Here is a 22,741-nt window from a genome sequence, read left to right as displayed (position 1 = left end):
AGTCATACAATAACAATTCAGCTAAAAGATAAACATCTCTAATGAGTGTCTTCATACAAGATTCCCATACAAAAATATTTTTTTTCTTTGAATCAGTGGAATGGGATCAGTTCTTGAGACTCATGAAACAGCTTATGTTGAAATGGAGTTGGGAGGTCATGTATAAATATTGGTAAAATGTTGCATAATTAGGAAGACAAGGGAGCAGTGAAATAATAAAATTGACCACTAGGGACTGTAGCCTGTTCTGCCTCTTTTTTACCCTATCTCTAATGTGTGCCAAATTCCCTTTGAAAGGATTCTATTTTTACTCATATCTGATGCATTTATTCAGTACTTTGTGGAGAAATCTGAACAACAAGGAAAATCTGTTTGCTCTCCAATTCTGTAGAGTAGTCTGTGCAGCATAGTAAAGGACAGTCACATAAAAATGATGTGGGATTATACTTAGAAGGGAGCCCCGGAATTGTTCAGATGTGAGGTTCTAAACCTCTGAAATTATTGGGCTAGATGTGCAATCCAAATTATCTAATCATAACAGTTCACAAGTTAAAACATCTAACAACAATGTAACTGTTTTGTTAGAACATGGGGGGAAATGTATTTAAACAAAATGATCTACTGACTGTTGTACAGATATTTTATTGACTGCTTCTTGTAAGGTTTAGTTAATTAGGGTGTATTGGTGATAAGCACATTTTTCCACTTTATATATTAGTGTGGAAGCACATGTATAAAGCTGTTAAAGACTAAATATTTAGTATATGAAGTACATTCTATATTAATAATCTAAAATCATTCATTGGTATATCTTACTGTAAAAATCAATCAAAAGTTCTGAATTGTTTGGCTTCCTGTGACTCTATTCTCTGAGAGAGTCTGTTTTACAAATTAATTACACCTTTATTTTCTATCAATTATAGCTCAACATGATGGGAATATCACCAAGTGGCATGAAGCATATTTCAAAAAACCAAAGCCATATTTTACAAGTGAAGGCTTCTTAAATCCTCCATGTCTTGAGGGGAGAGAGAAATTTTACAGTAAAGAGGAAATGTATGTCATTGGGGCTGATAATACATGTATCCTTCAGAACAATGAAGACAAATTCTGCAACGGACCCTTAAAGCCAAGGAAACAGTACTTGTATGTGTGTTATTTTTTTATGACAAAGTGAAAGATTGTTCCTTTTCAATACACCTAAATCATGCGCATGGTGAACTGTCTCAATTTAATTTTCCATGACAGAAGATATCCTGAGTTAATTAACATTGTTATTACAGTTACCGATTTTAAGAATGACTAAAATTGCAATATAAGCAAGTATTATTTTTAAATATAAATAAACCCCATGTGTGTACAGGCTAATGAAATGGACTTCTCACATCTATGTAAGCGTGGTACTTAAACCACAGGCAGATAAATAACTAACTCACCCAGGGTACTGTAAAAGCAATAATATTTGACCATCCAATAAAATCACAGTATCAGTATTGCATCTTTAATTTAGAGCATCAAACTAAATATACACATATTTGGAGGAGAAGATGTAGCTAAAGTTAAATTTACACATGGGGGGTATTTATTTTTCATTGCTCATGATATGTTAAAAATCATTTAGGAAGATTTTAAAACCTAAAACACTATTTTAGATTATATTAATTTTTAAAATAAAATATTGCGATAATCGAAAATCTCTGTTTTCTTCCAGGTTTAAATTTCGAGCAACGAATATTAAAGGACAGTTTACAGATTCTGATTATTCTGATGTGGTTAAGACTACAGGTAAAAAAAAAAAATCATAAATTCTTCATTGGAATAATTGTGCATTCTTCACTAACAAACAGTATAAATACACAAAACATCTTAATCTCTTGTTGTTGTGCCCTGTTGTCCCAGGGAAGTGATGTCATTATAAACTCTGCTAATCAAGTCTCACAGCTAGTGTTTCATTATGTGAATGACCCCAGTTTACTGTACAAACAATAATATTACATGTCATTCAGCATATTTTAATTATACAGCGCACAAAAAATCAAGCAGGTTAATATTTATTATGGAAAACAATGGACATAACTTCATCCTTGATTCTTTATCCTCTATTTAACTGGGTCTTTCCACAATGGACCAGGGTTTCAAACAAAGGTGGAAATGCCATATAGAATTCCCATTTAAATTATTCTTGATTCTAATTGTCTGTTAAGTATTGTTTCTGCCAAGGAAATCCAAACCAGCACCAAGTGTGCTATAAGGAGAACAGCCGGCACACAGCCTTGAGCTGTCCTGGCATATATATAAAACAATATTAAAACAAGTGGAGGTCTGCAAATCCCCTCCAAATTTGGAGTCAGCCATGTGGTTGCCAGCTGCGTTCACTGATACACGCTTCAGCACCTGCACCTCTACCACTTCATGGACATCAAGACACTTCCACTTCACAATAATAGCACTTACAGGGTCATCAAGTAGAGCAGACATTTCACAACTTAAGTTATGCAAAGGTGGCATCCTATGACAGTGCCACGTTTAAAGCCATTGAGCTCTCGAGTACAAACAAGTAGTGGCAACCTTCATCTATGGAGATTTCATGGTTATGCTGCATTTTATGCACCTGTTACCAAAGAAATACATGAACTAAACAATCAGTAGAGGTGTCCACATATTTTTGGACAAATAGTGCAGATCCTAAATGTATTACAAATCTGACTTTTTCATTATAGTCCAAATTGTGTCCATTTTCGGACTTCATTTGCCATAATTACAAATCTTGGTTGACCCATAGATTTAGAAAAATGTTCCCCTGTAAAACTGTTTTGGGGCTCTTCACCTTTCATCGGCCAATTTTTTTTACCTTCCTTTGAGCTTAACATCATCATGTCTGTGATGGATTACGAGCTGTGTACAAGAGTGTGAAATAATCAATCTATTCTTCCTCAGCTCATTATTCACTGATCCCCGTCATCTCTAATATGTTTATATAATGTCCCACCTGAAAACTGAATATCACTGAATGCACACATAGCAAATGAACCTTTTGAGGTGTGAATGATGTCCTTGTGTTTTGTGCTTCAGTGTGCTATATTTGCTAAACAGTAAATTGTGGTAACTTGGCAACTATATTTTAAAATGTGGCAAAGAATTATGCAATTAGATAGGTTGATGATTTTTTTTTAGATTGCCAATTTTGGGCTAAAATTTGGAATATGGTTGTTAAAGGAACCATATCCAAGCAGCATAACTAGTGCAATAGTGCTGATCATTCACACACACAAACAAACAAACACACACACACACACACACCCACACACACACAGGGGTTTAGCTCAGACACAGAGCTTCTGGCAATCCATCATCTATATAAGTGGGAACAGGGCCTGACAGGCAGCAGCTGAGAAGTTAAACCATTTAAAAATGGGTTGACTCCTTATATTTGAGGGAGCACCAGGGTACTCCTGGCACCACAACAAGCAAGCTGTAGTGGTTATGGTGCTTGGAGTCTTCCTTTACACCACTGCCTGCATTAACATTAAAACAATACTGCTGTGCATTTTTTTTTTATATTGTTTTTCTACTTTAAATACAAATTGTAGATTAATAGTAATAATGTGATGGACAACTAAACCATAGCTATAGATTCATATGTGCAGGTTTAGTGATCACTTTTAAACGCATTAAACTGTAAAACAAAAGTATCTGTTAGCTAATCCATCTACAATGCAGACTGGGTATAAAGAAGCTAAACATTTGTTTTTCATTTTCTCTAGATGTGTTCTGAATACAAATGTCAAGTGTAAGGTGTATTGGCTTTATACCAGACAGGGATGTGTTTCTAAATGACATTTTAATCAGCAACATGTTACTGTTTCTATTACAGCTGAGGGACTATCTGAAAGAGCTGTAGAAATAATTTTATCCGTCACCCTGTGTGTTCTCTCTGTTATTCTGCTCGTTGCTGCAATCTATGCCTTTGCAAGGTAAGAATTGTTGTCATTGTGTGTAGTTTATTTGCGTCAATTAAAGTAACATATCTTAACCCGAAGGATGTCCACCTGAAATTCCTAAGCTTTATCATGAATATTAGGGTAATGAAGACTTTGTTTGACGTACATTCCTCACTGCCTTCCACAACAAAGCATTAAAATCTATTGTGATCATAATGTCCTATTGTCATTTATGTAAGCACATTAAGTCACCAGTGTTGCATGCACATGCTCAGTGTTACACATGAAACCATTGACTGGCTTGCACTCAGTCAGCTAATTCCTCCCTTCTTCTAAATGAGCAATAATGAGGAAGATACTCTACATTTTCATTTTGTTTTGCTTTTTTCCAGAGTTTGTAATGTATTGTTTAGATATTACATTAAAATATGGGGCCATTTCATCCCAAAGCCCACTATTCTTTTGGTGGCTGCTTTGTGAACAGTGAGTATTTAATTAGGCTTAGAGAGCATAATAAACATCTGGCTCAATACATTGCAGATTAGGTGACTGATGACTTGGTATTCACAAACCCACAATTAATTATACCCCAATCCATGTGGCAGAAGGTATTAATGTGATTTAAATTTGACTTTTCTTGCTAATTTAAGGATAGCTACTGTGGTTGTCCATACATAGTGAAAGTTTAGGTGATGTCTAAATTCCTTTAATGATTTTAGAAGATTTTGCATTTAGTTGGGATGAATTCTTTTCAATCTCAAATTAGCCCAGTGGGTCAGTAATTAGCTATGAATCACAAAACATACAGCTTGTCGATTGGCCATTTCATTTGCTTTGTGATTCGGTAATATGGCACCTCAGATTTTAGATTTTTTAACAATTCAAAGATGACCCAAAAAGTGTGCTGCATGTCTCCAGGACAGTGGAAAATCAAGGCTGGGCTTTTCACAGTCGAGCAGTCAGCAAGATTGATGAATAGTAACATTCGAGGAAGTGAAAAACTTAGAAGATCATTGAGAATGGAAAGAAAGTGTAATCATCACCATGGTTGAAGAAAGACATCCACCGTTAAAACTGAGTGGATACATTAGCCAGCTGAAGAATTTTTTTGTCTGATGATTCTGATGAGATGGAAATAGTTCAAATGAGAAAGGAAATTTGGATTTGATCCAGCAGTAAGAATTCTTATTGGTCCAGCATCCAATCACTGGAGTCTGTCCAGCGGCATAAGAACGAGTCCACCCTCAGAATGTTGGAGCCAGAAAGATATCAAGAATTTATTGTCTTAATAGAACTGGTATAGTTCCTTCATGAGATCCGGCAGTAATTTTGAGCAAAATTCTCCCAGGCAATTGATACATTGAACCACCAAAAGGGACCAGAGAAAAGTTGGACATGTGAACTGTGGATTGCAAAATAGCCTATAATTAGGCTATTAGGCTGGTAAAAAGCTTAGGAGGTCATAGGAAATGGAGCATCTGAGATGTTCCTCCTTGAATCATTGCATTTCCTTGTAATGCAATGGATCTGAAAAGATGGCTTGGATAGATGAGGAGAGAGGGCCAACCATCTAGTTGAGGTCACAGAGGCAAATGCTTTTGAAACACAGCACTTCCATGATTTTTTTAAAGACCCTGATCCTGGTTTTTAATAGATCATATCTTGGTAATGCAGGAGTCCAAAAAATGCTGGAATGGAGTCGATGGAGAAATCTAGAAATCGAACAGTCTGGGACAGTAACAACACCAGCTTCTTGAAGGTTATGATAAGTCCCAGATTTTGAGACTGATAACCATGATCGTCTGATGAGGTAATGAATTAGAATCTTTAACCAGAAGAAGGATATCATCCAAATAATTGAACATAGAAATGCCCTAACTGGTTTCAGAAGATTGATGAAGAACCAAGAAGCAAAACTGAGGTGAATGGAAGGTAATATACAAAAGAAAAGAAAGAGGTTTAGGGTGTGAGATAAGTCACTTCCAAACCTCAAAAAGGTTACAGGGAGTAGTAGGGGCTTGACCCCGGGTAAACAAAAATAGACAGGAGAAAAGGAAATGGGAAAAAGGAGATCCGCCCACTAAAAGTGGGTGGAGTCCATTCCCATTTACTGACTACTCCCTTTAAGTAGAAAGTCACATAGATATGGTAATAAACCTTTATTCAAGTCAGTAAATGGGAATGGACTCCACCCACTTTTAGTGGGCGGATCTCCTTTTTCCCATTTCCTTTTCTCCTGTCTGTTTTTGAATGGAAGGTAAGTAAAGAGCCAACGGTCTCCACCAAAACTGGAGACACTTTCTAAAACCGTAAACAAATGGTGACTGTGAGATATGCACCCTTCAGGTCTGGAGAACCAGTTGACGTTGCCAAACAAGTCTCAGATAAGATGGATTCCCTCAATGTTGAAGTCACTACAGTTTACAAAACCACTAAAATATATAACTGGGTGTAAGTATTTTTCTTCAAGATTTTGCTGATTAAACATGATAGTTCAGGTGCCAGTTCTGTAGTAGCATTCTATTATCGAAGCTTGATCAGTTCGATGTTAATCAAATCCTTCAAATTCACTCAAATTGGGGTCAGAGCATGGTATGAACTGGAGAAGAGACACAATCAATTCAAAAACTGGACACAGTCTCAAGAATTCAGGAATCCCAATGCCTTGGGTAATCTGTATTACCTCTTTGGAAAAAATATTTAAATGTCATGATATAGGAATATGAAAGAGGGAGGAAAATTGCTTACCTGTAATGATGTTACCACAGATGGAAGGAACTCCTCATTCCCGTGGAGAACCTATAAGAAAGGTGTGGTGCTGTTTGTGTCGGCTTCTTTGTGACATTGGTTCAGAGAATTGAGGCATAGTGCCTGAGAAGGCTACTTGACTTGCTGCACAGCCTCTTTGCCGAAAATCTCTGAAGTTCAAGCATTTTCTTTGAGGAGACCTGGGACTTCAAATAAGTGTATACTGAGCTGTGGGAGTTAAGCTTCTTAATACATTTGTCTCCAAACAAGAGACCTTGATATCGAAATCATAAGTCTTGTGTCTCACAGCCAAGGAAAACAATAGAGAGGAGTTAGCCGGCAAAGAAAACATGGAATGAAGTATAGGGACCTGGAGGCAAGGAAAGACAGAAGGTAAAATAGGAAGTGAGTGTGGAAGCGTGCTCTAAAGGGACCAGCCACGATGAAACGGTCAGTCATGAGTTTTGCACCAGGAGAGGTAGGGATAGGGTGGTGAAACAAATGGGACAAAAGAGGAGACCACCATAAATAAAGAAATAATCAAAAGAAAATGACAAATAAGGCACTAAACAATGCACTTATATAGCAAAGAGTGGTTAATTGCTTTTCTGAAGTCTTCTTTCTGTTAACCATTTCTTTACTGCTGGGAAGTGCTGTGAAGAAAGTACAGCAAATATGAGGCCTGTCTTTTGTTAAAACTTAGATTAATCTCTGGGGACAGCCTGTACTCTAGGTCATCAATTACTAATCACTCTGTTGGGAACCAAAATTGAGTCCTCATTCTATTTCACTGAGTCACCAATACTTGAAGCATGCAAATCATATTCATCATTCTTCAGGAAACTGCCCACAATAAACTAGTAGTGCAGCAGCACTGACTTCCTACGTGAAATGGAGCGTGCTCTGACCTTGCAAACATTTGAATGGGGTGTTTAGCAAATTGTCAATTCATTGTGTTATAGTGTAATGCTTGAAGAAGGGGTCTCTACGATAATTGTACCATTAAAGAAAGTGTTCCAAGCTAATGCTACCTACAGAACATTGCTCTGTATGAATTGAACAGCAATTGGGTCATTTGAGATGTCCATATATATTAATGCCATATGAGTCACCTTCTCTTAGCAGTCAGGGTAGTAAAGGCAATTCTTCACATGAACTACAAGTGACTGTGTACTAATGCAGTTCACAGAGGTTAATATTCAGACATATAAACAAAGCTTGTTGTTCTACAGTTGCCCTGAGCACATAATCTCATTGAACCCCCGCTGAGTGGCTAAATGGTCTACTGAACCCATTAAAGTTTGAACATCAAATTTGGAAATGCAAAGTGATGGTTTGGGGAGGGGTAATATTTTTTTTTCTATAACACTTTATAAATTATTCCACTTTACATTTAATTATAAATAAAATCATTTTTTTTTTTACGTGGTTATGTCTCTGATGAAATGTTTTGAAAACTCAATAATACTTTTTAACAAAATACTATCTTTATTCTGCTTTGCTTCACATCATTACAGTATTATTTTTTGTACTTAAGAACTGTTTATACGTTTATAATCCTTGAAGCAGTTAGGTATAGTTAGTTATAATTTTCCTGGTGAATCTTACTTAAAGCAAAACAATTTACATCAATGTGTGAAAGAAACAATTAGCTGTCCTTGAGACTCAGGCATATCACTGAAACCTGTAATGTGAGACTGATAGGGGTTAAATGTTAAGATCTGATTGCACCTCTAGACGCTCTAAAATAAATTGGCAATATACTTAATTTTAGAAGAAGTCTACTCGGGTTATAGGGTTAATACCGAGACTATCTGATGGGATCAATGGAGAAACAAATAGGATACATGGACAGACTAATAAAATATAACTTTTTTTAAATTGAGGATAATTGGCAGGTAGGCAAATGAATGACGCAGTAATGTTTGATTTAGACTTTTTTGATTTGTTTAGAATAAGACAGAAGCAGAAAGAAGGAGGAACGTATTCCCCACGGGATGCAGAAATCGTCGACACAAAATTCAAGCTGGATCAATTGATCACTGTGGCAGATTTGGAACTGAAGGATGAGAGATTAACAAGGTAAGCATACTCATGTGGCAAAACAGTAGTCCAACAGGTCACCAGCCATGACCCCACCATGACCTATAGTTGCTTGTAAGTGTTTGTGGCACTTTTATTTACTCAGAACACTGATATCCTCTTTCAAAGGGTGACCTGTGTCTTTCAAATAGGTTTCACTAGAATTTATATTCACATCACCTCTATGTTTTCTTTTGGATTATAACAAATACTATTCATAGGTATACAAAGCTATTTTAAATAGGTTAGTACCACGCAGTTGTGTAATGCAAGCCTATCTCAAACAATAATGGAAACAAACAAACTCTTTCATCGTTATATATCATTAAAGTGATTTAAGTTTGGCTCACTAAACTGTTTCTTGTGGTTTTATCTATAACCTTGCTTGCCAATTCTCTTGTTAGTGAATAGCTAGTTTTTTTAATATGTAGAGAAGACATAATCACATAATCACAAACTGCACAAAAGATTAATACAAAAAACATTTCTGGGTATATCTTCCTTCATCGAACTTTACGGGTGAAAAGGTAGCAAACTGTAAAGAAAGAGAAGGGGAGATATTAGGTTGAATGGACAGCCCATAGTCTTATAGTATATAAAAAAAAATTTAATTCAATACAAACATGTATTCCTAACGCTATAGTGCCCCTGTCCTAGTCATATAAGATTCCCCTCCTTTTCTGTTAAAATGTATAAAATATTGATGTTACTCATCTTTTTCCAGTGCCAAGACCTGCATGGTCTCTTCCAGCGATGGTCCAATTCAATGTTCTTCATAGCTGGAAGACAGCCACTAGTTTCTACAAAACTGTGTTTTACATTGCAGGGTTAATACGAAAGGGCTACTGCACCCAAACCACTTCATTGAGATAAAGTGATCTGGGTGACTTTAGTGGTCCTTTAACCCCTTAAGGACCAAACTTCTGGAATAAAAGGGAATCATGACATGTCCCACATGTCATGTGTCCTTAAGGGGTTAATGATGCTGTTACATTGTCTCTTTGGAAACCAAATCAAACTGCCTTTTTGTCACAGTGTCCCATTTTTTCCAGAGCAGATAATCATGTGTAAAGTATACTAGTGCATATTCAGGATTTTCACAGCAGTACAATTTACATAAACTTATATTTAAATGGACACTCCCCCTAAAGCACTTTAGCTTGTTGAAATGCTTTATGTGTATCGATTGTGCCCTATTTTTTTCATTTTACAAAAAGTGCAGGTTTTAATAAAAATTGGCAATTTTATATATTAACCTCGATAAATACCCTGGCTTTCAAGTAGATATCCGGTTATGTTACATCCTGATTGTTTTGCTCAGTGGGGCTAAAGTCAAGAGGAAGGGTGGGGTTAGAAGGGGAGGGCTTGCAAAGGCTTCAGGCAAGAGATCTGCAGCTTTTGCAAGATATTTTTAGATATTTTCCCAATGGAAAAATGCACAATTAAATGCATGCATGTTTTCATTGGGTGGCAGTATGTCTACTAAATAGTGAGTTGTACTACAGTCACATGAAACATAATTGAATTTATTTGTTTTACTAAAAGATATACTCCATCCTAAATGAAGTAATTATGTGTAGACTCAGTATATGCAGCATTTCTTCCTGCATTCTGCAGTGTCCTGTGCATATTGGGAGTCTGTGATCAGCACACAAAGTGTGCTGGTGACAGGTAACTTATTGTGGCCTCCTCACTCCAGTGCAATTGTTACTTTACTATTTTTTTTTTCTTAGTAGTAGCACCTCTTTTAAGTAGCTATTGTAGACTAATCTGGTTTTGCCTAATAATGAGGAGTGCTAAAATCTTTTATCCTCCCCCCCCCCAAGAAAATACGTTTTACCTTTCTGTGTGTTTGTTGTTTTCCTTTTTTCACCTTCACTTCTCATTCAGTCTTAGTCATACATGAGTTTACTCAGGATTGTAATAATACCAATTAATTAATTAAGTACCCATACAATTTGAAGAAATGTTAGAAGTGCTGTATAAAATACATAGCTTCAAAATTATTTTTTTGCGGGTAGCATGTAGCCGAAAGGTAAATTAGCAAATTAAAATAAGAGCCACATGTTTACATGTTAGGTTGCCATATAAAAGTGTATTTACACGCAGGATCAAGCTTATTTTACTAAGGCTACAAAAACCATAACCCTGGAAAAATATCAGAAGAAACCAATATTTATGGGATTTTTATAAGTGGTGCATCTTTCTTTGTAGGTAAACTTAAAAGGTATTAAGTGACATGTTAAATGTTGTTAAAGAATGTTCATCTGGACATAGTAGACCTGCTTCATGGCCACCTAGGGAAAGAGGTCACTGGCAATGCCCCCGAGTTCTGAATCATTGAATTATACGAGCTCTGACTAAGCAAAGTTCATTTTCAGGAATTAAATATACACAGTGCATCTACACTTGTTTTAACTTTGTAGATCAACGTGCTGCTAATAAGGGATATTTATGTACCAGATACCAGTAGTCAGACATGCTGCAAACTTCCATCCTAATTAAAAGATATATATACACCGGTATGTATATTTTTTTAGAACGCAGCATCATGACTATAATTAATTAATAATAAATAAGTATGTAATTTGATGTAGCGTCATAGCAATCATTTATAAGTAAAAAAAAAAAAAAAGATATATCACACCGCACCACCTGAAATGAAAAAAAATGGTGCTGGCTTCAAATAATTGCATCTCCACAAGGTACCAACCCCCAAAAATGGAATAAATGAAATACGGTAATATGCATTCAAAAGGAAAACAAAATAGTAAAAACCCAATTTAAATAGAAATATTTGTTGTGATCGTAACTTTTTACACAGTTTTTCTGAAAAACAATTACATAACTTCCACCAGCATCAGAGTTGGGTTTGAGGAGCCAATAACTGTTTTTATTAATGAACCAATTTCAGTGATATTACATACAATGAATGCTTAACGTATGGAGATTTGTTTGACTAGGTAGAAAGATGACATATTTTAAATGAGCCCCATTTGCCACTTTGTAATTTCGGGCTCCTTCGATTGCATTGTTCATAACATTAGTTAATGATTGAGGTTCTAGCACTCTAATTTTTGCATGGGTTTTCTCATTGAGCTGCTCAACTCTACAAGGGTTGTTCTCGTACACCTTCTCCTTCAGATATCCCCACAGGAAGTAACCGGGAGCTGAGAGGTCAGGCGAAAGCGGTGAGCAATTAATCTGGCAGTTTATTGGAATTATTTGCCCACCGAACAGTTGTCTCAGGAGGTCCATTGTGGCCCTGGCTCTATAGGCTGTGCTGTCGTCCTATTTTGTTGAAACCACATTTCAGGACGACTATTAATACAGGACGTAAAAAATGTTTAATCATATCCCAATATCTCATATCAATACAATTCCACTATTTTTGGTCGTTGTTCCTTCATGAAATTACTCATGATGAATCTCCCCAAAAAAATAATTAAATACTAACTTATAAGTTAGTGACCTGTTAAATCCTACTCTGAGGTTTAGCACACCCTTTATATATGTGTAAACATGAATTAATAATTTTATCTTTAGCTCTTTCTGGACATTCTATTTTCATTCTCGTTTCATATTTAAGAAGGAGTAATTATTCTTGATACACTAAAAATTTCAATATTAATGAGATAAAAAAAAGTCAGCATGCAGTAAACACAATATATGGTAATTTTAATTATTCCTGCTATTGTGTCTGTTCTTGAACAATTGAGTAGACATTCACTTATATACCAGTCTTCCTTTTTAATTAGCTTTAATTTCCAGTCAACTGCTGTTTCTTACTGCTAACACAAACTTAGCTTAGATTGTTTTTGAATATGGGCAAAAATATCACTACATTATTTATTTATTTTATTTTATTTTATTTTTTGTATTTCTTTTTTTTTTTTTTAAACCAAAATTAAATCCAGGCTCTCTCTTATCAGTTGTGTATAGCGTGATTGTTTTCTGGATTCCTAGCTTGAATCAGAAATGTACAAAAAAACTCTTAATTCTTTGGGTTAAAAGGGCTCTATGCATTCCATCACTTTTTATGTAATGTATAGGTCAGATTACAGTTAGCTATGCTAGTTTTTTTTTAGATTCCCTCTTTTTCCTCGGTTTATTTCTTTGTTACTAACATTTACTTTTTTTTTTTGCCAAATTCTCTTTATAACCTTCCTTCCAATTAAAGCTAATCTCTATTTTATGTTTTATTCAAAAATATCTTTATACATAATATCACGAGAAGTGGATCTAACGTAAAGAGGGCCCTGGTGCAATACTTTTTTTGTGCCCCTCTATGGCAACGGCGGCCAAATGATAGAGCCCTATCTGTCATACAACTCCCACAATGCATTGCAAGCTGGATATTTACAATTTTCCATTCCTTGAATAAATCACTGAGCAGTGTTTGTGTGTTTGAATGTAATAATGTTTTTGTATGGATGAAGTGTGATTGAATGTAGGGTTGTGTTTATAGTCTTGACGTTTGAATGCAAGGGTGTATTTATGTGTAGTGCTGGTGTTTAGAAGATGAGATGTATATAAATATATACAAATACACTGACACACACAAATATACACACCAATACACACACTGACAGACGCAGATACAAACACTGACACACAGAAACGTATATTGGCACACATGCAGACACATGGATACACATATTGACACACATGCAGATACACAGACACACAAATACAAACACTGATACAGATACCGATACACAGATGCACATACAGATTCACAGACACACATACAGACACAGAGAAACACACAATGACACACATACAAACACACATACTGGTACAAACACTCCAGTTTGAATTCTGCTGGCTGGGGCTGTTGGGAGCCAGAGCGTGGCTGTTAATGCTAGCGACACTCTCCCGTGCGACTCAGTGTGTTATCTGGGAGTAAGTGACCGGCGCTCATTATCTCACAGGCTGGTGATATGAGAGGGGTCCAGTCGCAATGTTAAAGCTCCACAGTGTGCGACCGGGCCTCTGCATTATATATATGGCTAATGCATTAAATAATGTATGTGAATAGATCATTTGTTGCCTCCAGACTGGGGTTTTTAAATCCTAATACCTTTGACTACAGTGAGATGGCCAAGAGGCAATATATTACTTCTCATTCCCACCATTTTCATTGAAACTAAAACTGTCCTTGAGGTGTCAAGTGATATCAGGCACTAGTGTTATTTAACTATGTAGCAATTAAGCAAGAAGAAACCTTTCTTCAAAACAATGCACTTGGACTCCTTTATTTGTTTGCAGTTAATTAACATAAAAGTGAAATTTAAACACCAGTGAAAGTAAATGTAACAGCATGTAATAAATGTACCCTTTCATTCCAAGTTAACCTTAGAATTTATTCACTGACGGTTTAATGAAATTAATATGTAGTAAGCATGTTTACTTTGCATGCAATGAACTTGTTTCACTAAAGGTCGATAAATGGAATTTCAGGTGATATTTTAAGATTCAAGTAATACATTTAAAGGCAAATCGATGTCATGAATAATTAAACTAATATCCACTTGTTGCTGTGTGTTGTTGATGCCAGCAATGAAAAATACTTTAAAACTTTTCCCCCCTTTATGTTAAAGGAACACTACAATGTCAGGAATACAAATGTGTTTTCCCAAAACTACAGTTTTGAAAGCATAGTTTAGGCCTCCCTCTTCTTAATTTAGAAAGGTATTTAACCCCTTAAGGACCAAACTTCTGGAATAAAAGGGAATCAGGACATGTCACACATGTCATGTGTCCTTAGGGGGTTAAACAGACCTTTTTTCTAGTGCTGCGCCATTCTAATCGTGGCGTGCTCCGCCCCACTCAGCCTCCTTGGCTGAGATCATCAAATTTGATGATCTCAGCCAATCCTATGCTTTCACATAGCAAAATGCAGAGCTGCGTCAATCAGCATCTCCTCAGAAATTAATTGAATCAATGCATCTCTACGGGGAGTGTTCAGCATGAGATGCTGAACATCAGTGCTATGTCTGAGTGATGGCCACTAGAGGTGTTTCTATGCAGTAATGCAAATGCTTCCTTTTCTCTGAAAAGACAGTGTTTACATTAAAAAGCCTGCAAGGAAATACTATACACACCAGAAAAACTACACTAAGCTGGAAAAATACCTAGGACAAAGTAGCCCTTACTTTGACGTATGTTTATAAAAAGAAATAGATCAGAAAATAAGAAAAGATTGTGAAAGAGCAACAAAAGAGGAAACAATTGCAGAAAGGTAAGTTTAGGGTGACAGAGCCGTATTAAGGCATATGTTAGCAGCAATTTTACTCAATTATTTAAATTTTATATATATATATATATAATCTTTATTTATCTTATTATTTGAAATTGTGAATTAAGCTGCTTTTATGTCTTGATTCATAAAATACCTCCTAAACTCCTTAAGGACACATGACATGTGTGAAATGTCATGATTCCCTTTTTTTTCGAGAAGTTTGGTCCTTAAGGGGTTAAGAAAGCATGTGATAGTTCAGAATTCATTACATCTCCTGAAAATTGGAAAAACCACTAAGCTTCATGTGGTAAACTTGAACATCTGGTGAAATTGGCGATAAAAACATGGTTAAAATACCACATGTAAAAAAAAAGCAGGCCATAAAACGTGCACTAAATTATCACACACAAAAAGGGAATTTTCCTAATGCTTTTCATTGCAAATACCTCCTCTATGCATTTTTGTTTAACCTAGTTATTTAAAGTGAGAATTCAAAGTGACTAAGTGTTTTGGATTTATGGAGTAATTCACTACAGTGAGAATTGTGAGGATTTTAACGTGGATTTCAAATTTAAGGCCAAAGAAGGTAATCTGGATGCACAGCTGACTTGCAATTTTTTCAATTTAAGTAACTCTGACCAAGCATGAATGTTATAAAATATCTAATTATCAATTACTTTGAGCCCAAGTTCACCCGAGACACTGAGAGTTGTGTGTAAAGACTTCTTAAACCAGTTTAAAATGTGGTCATCAGTTTCCAGAGCCAGAGATACCTAAAATACCATAATTGCTCCAATATCAATTCTTCTATGTCAATTCTCTCATGAATTGATTGAAGTTGCAAACCTCCTGCTTACCGTTCCATACTAGTGGCCAAGTAGAAAATTGTCCCCTTGCCCATCATGCTAGCCATCCCATGCACCCATTATAAAGTGGGGATATATAATATATTAAAAAGTAGGGGATATGAATAAAGAGCAACTATCCAAAGTTCCAAACTGAGATCTCTGTGAATGCACAATCATGCAAAATAGGTCATATTAAAGGAGACTGAAGAGTAAATGATGTCACACCTTATGACTCTATTTGTCATATTTATATGTTAGTGGCACCATGTGAGTAGGACTGCCCACACTGAGATCTATCTGGTCATTTATTAAAAAAATTGAGATATTGTTCATGGAACAATGTCCAGATTTTGTGATTTAGGTCCAAAACATGCCTGAATCTGAATTTGGATCTCAGTCAAATCAAACTCAAACAGATGACTGAATTAAATCCAGGTCCGGAGGCTTCAAATCCACATTTCACCCGTGTGTGGGGGCTGAGGGGGGCACACTTTACTATTAATATTAGGACTCCTACCCACCACCTCCTACTCTTTTAACCTCTATTGATTGCGTTGTGTGCTTGATCTGTGAAGCAAATGGTGAGAAAATGAACCTACTGGTATACTGTATAGTATATAAATAATATTTTTATTATGTATATATTTTGCTGTGTACTGTTTGGCCAATTTCCATGCCCTTTTGGTGTGTCTGTTTCATTATCCCCAGTCTTTGGGGAATTTGGCAATTCCAAACCACCATATAGGAAAAAAAATCATTCATCCTATTTTTGTTTTTGTTTGTTTTATGTTTGGCAGAAATGATTAGTCCAAAACACAATTTTATGACGTGCACTAGTCTACAACATATTAACTTTTTATTTATTTTCTGTATTTTAACAGCTGTCTTATTCATATGTAAAACATACACCTATAGGTAATCTATTTTAAAATAAATATATTAGCTGGAAAATATTATATTTGGTAAGCAAATGGATTAAACAGAAACTTGAAAGAATGTTGATTTAATTTTTTAACATTACAAACATAACTTATATAGATATATAATTGTTAATGAATCTTTACTTCCAGGTATTCTTCATTTTTCTTTAGACGCAAAGACATATATGTCATCCAGTAAGTGATTCGTTGTTTGGTGATTGTGTGCTCTTATAAGTTATCATACGCAGCAGTGTCTGTATGAGCCAGTGCTTCCATCAACTGGTTTAAGCTTCTTTAACCAACATCACGATGGAATCACAAGGCTAGGACACGAAGCATAACTGATTGTAGTATATGGTTAAAAAGAACAACATACTCTTTAAAAAAAAGACAATTTACAAAGCACATCATTTAAAAAAACAGTTTATTTTATGTTCATACCAGCTTTAACCATATACTATGTAAAGCATATTGCATTTTGATAACATAAAATGTCTTAAATTAAATGTTTTCTTTTGTTGCTAAGAATAAATAGAATTAATGTGCACTTTATTTTACCCTAATTCACCGAACCCTTGAGAGAAACAAAAATAAGAGTAGAGTAAAAAGAAAATAGAGCTTTTTTGAAATGTCTGTAAAAACCAGGGTTCTCATTCTGGAAAGTCTACTACATTCCCATGCTGAGACGTAAAGTATTGACAGCAACATTTTCTTTATATAAGTTTGTCGATATCAAACTCATGGCCTTTTTCTCAATAGAGGAATTAGAATTGTACGTTACACCTTGTTGTATGATGCACTGTAGGTGCAAATTAAATTTCCAGGAGTTTCTTATTAATCTGTGTGCATAATTGTCCACTTTGGGTAACAACTTGCATATAACATATTACAACCTACTAAACATACAAATTCAGTCAAAATGACTACTCTAGCCAAAATAAAAAGTGGAGGAATTGTCATATTGTAAAGGTTTCAAAAAAATGTTACTTCCCTGAACCTAATTATCCGTTCAACAGTGTTTTATTTGTAATCACTCTTTTACCATTAGCTTTTATGTTATGAAATAATATTTACCAATGGAATTGTACATTTATCAGAAATGTTACGTAAAATACTAGGAGGAAAGTTTAGCACACTTTATTTAAAATGTTATGTGAAATCTATTTTTAGTTCTTTATATTTGTACTTCCACATTATAAAAATCTAGACTTTGTTCATTCTAATATTTTGTAAAATGTTATCTACATCAATGGTCTGAAGCTCATAATTTATCGATGCCTAGTTACTTTTTATGATTTTTTTTCTCAATTATTCCATGTGTGCTGTAACATTACTTTATAAGCCCAGTGCTAAGCATTCGCATTTAGCTAGCATCTTTTTAAAAGTGGGACTATTGCTAAAATTGATGTCAGTAGCATCAGTGAGTAGCTGCTGCTTTTGTACTAGACAATCTTACCAATAAGGACCAATGTCCAGCTAACACATGTTTTAATGTCTCCCTTGAGCATTGTAAGGGTCGAAAAACACCTCCTCAGAGCCCCACAACGGGTCCCTCACAAATTCTACCTATAAGCATCTGCAATATATCCATCTTGACACAACTAGATACATACATATCACACATACTCACAGTTCGATACCTACAGACATGCACAAACATAAGAATTAAAGAACACACATGTTCTCAGATGCACACACACACACACACACAGGCATATACAGTCAGACACAAAAACAGGGTCACATAAGCACAGGCAAAAAGGGGCACACACACATGCATACACAGACACACATACTAGCCACAGAGACACATGCATACACAGACAAACAGCCAGACAAGCTACACTGACATAGGCACACTCGCAGACATGCATAGAAAGATATAGAAACATAGAATGGGATGGCAGGTAAGAACCATTCGGCCCATTTAGTCTGCCCAATTTTCTAAATACTCTCATTAGTCCCTGGCCTTATCTTATAGCTAGGATATCCTTATGCCTATCCCATGCATGCTTAAACTGCTTCACTGTGTTAACCTCTACCACTTCAGCGGGAAGGTTATTCCATGCATCCACTACCCTCTCAGTATAGTAATAAATACACAGATAGGCACACACAAATACAGACTACACTTTCACAGGCACAGGAATACACATATAGCCACACACTTAAACACATACATACATAAATAGGCAGACACACATACACTGGCACAGACACAGGAATACACAGACAGACGCAAACACAGACACAGGCATACGTAGATAGGCATGTACAGACTACACAGACATAGGGAATACATACACATATTTTTTGTCCACCATCCTTACCTGTGCTCTGTGCAGAGAGGTGGAGAGCTGCAGCTAGGTAACTTTTGTTGGCCCTGCGCTTCCAGTCCTCAGTTTTATGTTTGCCATGCTGTTCTCAATCCTGGTCTTTTTGTTGAGCCCGGAACGAGAAGCAGCACACTGACAGAGACAGTGAAACATGGCTAGAATGTTATATTACCTGCGTATCTATCATAACTGTTCTACTTAGATGGAACTGAACACGGAGACTGGGAGAGAGAGCAGTATAGGCAAAATAGATGTATGAGTCCTAGCTCCCAGGTAAAAGATCTGAGGCTAAAGAGACCCACATTTGTAGCTATAGTCCTCCCAGTCTTCCCCCTAGCAACACCCCTAAATGGTCTCCCGTACAGAGTAATAGGAAACAATAAGTGCTACTTACCAGCTTGACCCATGCTTGATGTTGCATTTACCAGCTGCCACAATCTTGTCAAAATTATAACTTGTATGTCCACTGCAAAGCAGATCTCAGAACACATAGCATAACCGCGGCGCAACAGATTGACCACCCAGCTATACAGACTGTATCCCTCCTAATGCCAGCTCTGGCTGAAGGTTGGAAGCATAGCTGTATATTTTGCTTATATTTTTTGTTAGTAATAACATACAGCTTACAGCTGGTATGTACATCAACCTATGCAAATAATTGCAACCGCCTTCTAACTATGCATCTCAGGATTAAAATAAATGTTGCCATTGCTCTTTTTTTATTATTAATAATAATAACTTACTAGTGAATAAGCTTACATATTATTTTTTTTCCCTAAGCATTTCTTATTTAAAGTTTTCATTTCTTTTTAGGCAAAAAAATAAATAAAAAATAAACCACACAAGATATGTGATCACATCACAGCAAATTATATAAAAATAAGGCCGTATATTTATTATTCCAGTTTTATGACTTTGATTTCATAACGGAGCTTATGGGACAATGACATACAACATTCAGTAGTTTTGGCATCAAAACTATTTTTTGATTTTTTATTTTTTTGATTGTGTGAATTGTAATCTGAGTGGAATCAGACTTATTCGAGACTTAAGGCCCAGACATGAAACTGTATACCACACAAAGCTAAAACAATGTTGGACAATATCACATTAAAAAAAAGAACTGATAAAACATAATCTAGCAAAACACAGAAACTAGCCACACGCTTTGATAAATTGGATTTGTAATGTGTTAAAATTAAAATAATCTAAAGTAGCAGGCACATCTGTTAGTGTGTATCCAATGAACGGAACGTTATTTAGCCAAGGTGAACAACATCATGCTGTATACATTAGAAAATAATCATTTTGCAGTGTAGCTCAAACAGCTTGTAGTTTATTGTAGATGAATTACGGGCATGTGATATAATGTTGATCCTACTGAGTTCAAAGAAACCTATATATTGTACTAATTAGTACTTCTTATTATTTGAGTAGTAACCACAAATGATGACCAGATTGAGTCGTATATTGGGAGTAGTTAGCTCAGAATACACATTTGAATTGAAACATTCTAAAAAAAAATAATAATATTGAATGGGCATTTTCACAAGGCAATATGAATATACAAATTCAAAACAATTTGCCCCTCAAATTCAGTAATATACAAGACATTCTAGACAAATAAGTTTGCCAACACCAGCTTGAATTAAAAATGAAATAATAAATCAATAAATAAAATAGAATACAAGGTATTAATTAACTATATTAAAAGGAGTAGGGCCTCTCTAAAACTCTTTGATAACCAAGAGGGATGCATTACTTCACATTTTTGAACAGTTTTACTACTTACCTGTGGTCTCTTTGGTGCCCCATCCCACATTGTCTCAATAGCCTGGAACAGAAATTACAGCGTAAGATATTTTGTTAGTTCTCCTGAGCTAAGCCCTGCAAATCAATTCAGCAATTGAAGTCTTAGCTTTAGTCTTAGTCTAAGTTTAGCTCAGAATTTTTTACAACCATAAACATCTATTTTTTTTTTTTTTAATAGCAAGGATTATAATATTTTTCTTAATACAAATTTTGATTTACAATTAAAATTTTACTCATGAACAATACAGCATTACGCAATACTTTTTTTTCATTAAATAATATATATTTTTTTGATTAATAAAATCTCTCTTGCAGGTTACTTAGTTATAGAAAATCACTCAAGTAAGTTCACCAGAAAATGGTTTTTTTTCAGTTCTTATGAATTTTATAGTGTGCTGAGTGTTAATGTGTTGGGACTTTTTTCATGCATTTACAAGGACAACCTTCAACCAGCAAATAAATCATACAAGCGTGACTAATTGCATGGTAACTGGAGAAATGCTTTGCCTCTCTCTAGGGTGAAACTTGCATGTCTGTGTTTTAGCTTGAGTAGTAATTCAGAGACATTTAAACTTATTGAGGCTTAAAAAACACATAGATTTTAGAAAAAAAAAACAGCCGCGGTGAATTTAGGCTCCATTGTGTACAGAAAACTATATGCTGGACATTCCATAACATTTAGTAATTTTATTATATATATATATAATGATGCCATGATTCAGTGCTTCACGAGCTAAGAAATATTTATAACAAGTGTAATTTAATCTTGTACTTTTTCTGCAGGCCTGTAAGCAAGAAAGGTTTTCTCCAATATGTTGAAGAGCTCTGCGCTAATAACAACCTAAAGTTTCAAGAAGAATTTTCGGTATGCTACTAACAGTTGTCACAACAATGCAGGACCTCCAATAATTTTCATGTGTCACATTTCATGTCCATTTTAAGCAACTGAGACTAAGGAAAATCGGTGGCCTTGATAATCAATACCCAATTACCAGGCTGATTGTTTAAATAGTAATTCCACACTCCTCGGCAGAATAATTTAGCAAGTGTGTCCAGCCCCCCACCCGTTGACTTCTGTTTTCATTTTATATTGGGGTTCATTTATAAACGGGACACAACTGGTTGTGGATATGACTTGTTTTATTCTGTTTCAGTTTTGTCTACCGTAATATATAGTATGTTTACAGTTGAGGATGGTTTTATTACAATTATTATTTTAACTAAGGTTTAATAGATTATTTTCTATGTTATGCTTTCCTGAAAAGTTAGGAATACATAACTGTATAGGTAGGCATACATATCTGTATTCCAAATGCTATAGTTTTCATGTCCCCTATTGGATTCAGGGGCTCCCCTCTAACTAAATAAAATTAAATAAATATTTTTACTCACTTTGTCTCCAGCGTCGAAACTTTCTTGGCACTGCCGTGACTCCTCCTCAACTGATGTCATCCTGGAGGTGTGCCTCCATGATGATGATCCAATCCTGTGCTCCTGATAGAGGCAGATGTGTGGTTCTTGGTGAGATGAGCCTTTGATTCTGCCATAGAGCATCATTAAATACAATGATTCTCTATTGCAGACTGTGATGGCATATCGCACGCGTGTGTAATGTCACAGTATGCTAGGGTATTATTATTATTGGCATTTATATTGCACAGACAGAATTCCATAGCACTTTTCAATATTATAAGAGGGGGAAATTTAAAAACGAAATAAGACAATTACAAAAAAAATTACAGGAACCATAGGTTGAAGCGGACCCTGCTCAAATGTGCTAACATTAAAGAGGAGGTGGGGAGTAAAACAC

General features: G+C 35.5%; 1 protein-coding gene across 1 annotated transcript in view; it reads left to right on the top strand.

Moving 5' to 3' along the window:
- The window catches only part of PTPRQ (protein tyrosine phosphatase receptor type Q), a 239,119-nt gene that overhangs the window by 189,046 nt on the left and 27,332 nt on the right, over positions 1 to 22,741 (top strand). The window contains exons 34-40 of the mRNA XM_063447145.1: positions 924 to 1,146; positions 1,712 to 1,785; positions 3,875 to 3,974; positions 8,643 to 8,771; positions 16,934 to 16,978; positions 21,247 to 21,273; positions 21,715 to 21,796. Coding sequence (XP_063303215.1) covers positions 924 to 1,146; positions 1,712 to 1,785; positions 3,875 to 3,974; positions 8,643 to 8,771; positions 16,934 to 16,978; positions 21,247 to 21,273; positions 21,715 to 21,796 — 680 coding nt within the window. The remainder of the gene's footprint in view (positions 1 to 923; positions 1,147 to 1,711; positions 1,786 to 3,874; positions 3,975 to 8,642; positions 8,772 to 16,933; positions 16,979 to 21,246; positions 21,274 to 21,714; positions 21,797 to 22,741) is intronic.

Source organism: Pelobates fuscus, chromosome 3 (assembly GCF_036172605.1).
Source record: "Pelobates fuscus isolate aPelFus1 chromosome 3, aPelFus1.pri, whole genome shotgun sequence".
NCBI lineage: Eukaryota > Metazoa > Chordata > Amphibia > Anura > Pelobatidae > Pelobates > Pelobates fuscus.
Note: the sequence above shows the minus strand (reverse complement) of the source record. Positions and strands in the feature narration are given on the sequence as shown.